We start from the raw sequence: 2,198 nt of genomic DNA on the forward strand, positions 1-2,198 counted from the left end.
ATTTGTTTTAAATAAAAAAGATTAGAGTTTTATTCAATTCCACTGTTGTACTTGTCTATCTCCCTATGGTTCCCTCTCGTTGGTTCGGCGCACGTACTCGCGTTGTCACGCGTCCTCGGCTCCGCGAGGTCTCCTCTTACTTGGCACGCGACCGAACTTTCGTTATCACCGCTCTCAGTTTACGGTACGGACTATAATGCGACTGCCCGTCCGTGACGGGCCGCGGTTATTTAATAGTGACGCAGGGCCTTGGCCTCCTCGGGTTGCAATGCCGAACTTCGGTAGTTCGGCGAATGCAACCTCAGCGATTTCGGCAATAAGTTCTCGCACGTGCTTCTTTTATTATTTAATTTCTTAAGGAGGTTGCTGATCTTGCATCCTCCGAGGTTATTTAATTACGAGAGACTTATTCCGAAATGCCCTGCGTCATGTATCGTGTTGTAACGGGGTTTGGGTTACAACATCCCTCCCCTAGGGGAAGAAAGGTTGAGTGTGTTTATACACCTCAATCTTTTCTTCCTTACAATATGTTTTCTTATTCTACTTACAATTGTATCACCGTCGGTCGTGGTGTTTTTACACTCGGCGTTTCTTTCTTTTTCTTCTTTTATTTCGTTGGGTAGGATTATTTGTTCGGTTACTTTATTCTTTTTCTTTTGTACAATTTTACTATTACTATTGCTAGTACTATGGTCGCTATTATAGCTATTATTGTGGCGCTTGTGCCCGTTGTATACATGATTATTCTATTTGTTAATATTACATTTCCGTCTAGTTGTTTGTCCATTTTACTTAATTCTATTCCTAATTTATTTAATTCGTTCGGGTTTTTTATTACCTTGTCGCGGCTTATTTCTTCTATTTTCTGTATTATTGGGTCGGTTTTTTCGCCCTGTTCTGTTTCTATGTTTGTTAAATTATACGTCGGTACGTGTCGTTCTATTTTACTTTCTCCTATCGTGTTTTTTGTTTTTATTGTCATTTCTGTTGTTGTGAGTTTACAGGCTGTTCTTAATTTAACTATTCCTGTTCTATTTATTTCTAATTTTTTACTCGGTCTATGTCTACATTGAATTTCTATGGTTTGCTCCTTTGTCGTGGAGTATATCCACTCTTGTGGTTCGCTTACTGCTATCCATACTGTTGCTCTTGACGCAACTTCTCGCGTTACGCACGTGTCCGGCTTTTTTGCTGGCTCGGTAATCGCTCTTACCTCGCACGGTGCGCTTGCCCTGGTATGGTATACCGGGATGCTTTGTTCGCATATATATGTATTATCGTTGTTTACACATTGCCTGATATCTTCTCTTTTTAATGTTAGGTAATTATTATTTTCTCTATCTACTGCTATGTATTCATTTTCTATTTCTATTATTTTAAATATGTTTTCGTTCGATTTGTCCAATACAGGAAACGGTGTTACTCTTTTTAATTCGTATCTTGCGTCGTCTACTATCGGGAATCTTATTATCGTGACTATCATCTGCTCGTCACTATATGCGCTTATTTCCGCATATTGTTCTATCGCGTTCCAATTTTTTGTATTTATTCTGAAGGGGAAATACGTCCCTTCTTCGAGGTGCGCGGTTGCTTCTTTCAATTCTTCTATTATTTTATTAACCGGTAACATTCGCGTGTTTTTTATCCCCAATTTCGTTTGTGCTATGAATTCCATCGTTTCTTGCACGTTTGTTAGTAAATCTGTTATTAGCATTCTTAGTATGTAGAAATGTTCCGTCATTTCTACTTGTCCCGTTACCCCGTCTACTTTTTTGCTTAATAGCTTCGTCGCGTTTGTTATAACTTTTTCATGGTATTTTATTGTTTCCTCTAATTCCTGTATGTGACCAATCGAACTGTTTATTACTTTTAATTGATTCTTTGCTACATGTTGTAATGTTTGTTGTCTTCTCGTTAGTATTTCTAGCTGTTCGCTTATTACTTTTTCGTCGTCCGCGTCCATTGTTCCGAATAGTTTTTTACTTATTGTACCTATTACGTCTACTAATCCTCGCTTTGTTTTTTGTGCTTCGTATGTCGTTAATAATTCTATCGCTGTTATTAATTTTTCGTTTTGGGATCGTACCGTTTCTGCTAAGTATTTACATTTATCCTTAAGTAATTCTCCGCTATATGTTTCGCACGCTTTTTCTCCGTCTTTTACCCGTTCTTGTAGTTTTTCGTATTGCGCTTTTAAT

At 38.1% G+C, this 2,198-nt stretch overlaps 1 protein-coding gene across 1 annotated transcript; it reads right to left on the reverse strand.

The window, feature by feature from the left end:
* Positions 1-637: 637 nt before the first annotated feature.
* On the reverse strand, positions 638-1,963 carry LOC139112883 (uncharacterized). Its single transcript, XM_070673866.1, has one exon. The coding sequence runs from the start codon at positions 1,961-1,963 to the stop codon at positions 638-640; it is 1,326 nt and encodes a 441-aa protein (XP_070529967.1).
* Between the last annotated feature and the right edge of the window lie 235 nt (positions 1,964-2,198).

The sequence above is a fragment of the Cardiocondyla obscurior genome, unplaced genomic scaffold (assembly GCF_019399895.1).
Source record: "Cardiocondyla obscurior isolate alpha-2009 unplaced genomic scaffold, Cobs3.1 scaffold60_0_130978, whole genome shotgun sequence".
NCBI lineage: Eukaryota > Metazoa > Arthropoda > Insecta > Hymenoptera > Formicidae > Cardiocondyla > Cardiocondyla obscurior.

Bases quoted from the DNA above. Each gene is read 5' to 3' on its own strand.
- LOC139112883 (XM_070673866.1), bottom strand. From the start codon at position 1,963: ATGGACGCGGACGACGAAAAAGTAATAAGCGAACAGCTAGAAATACTA.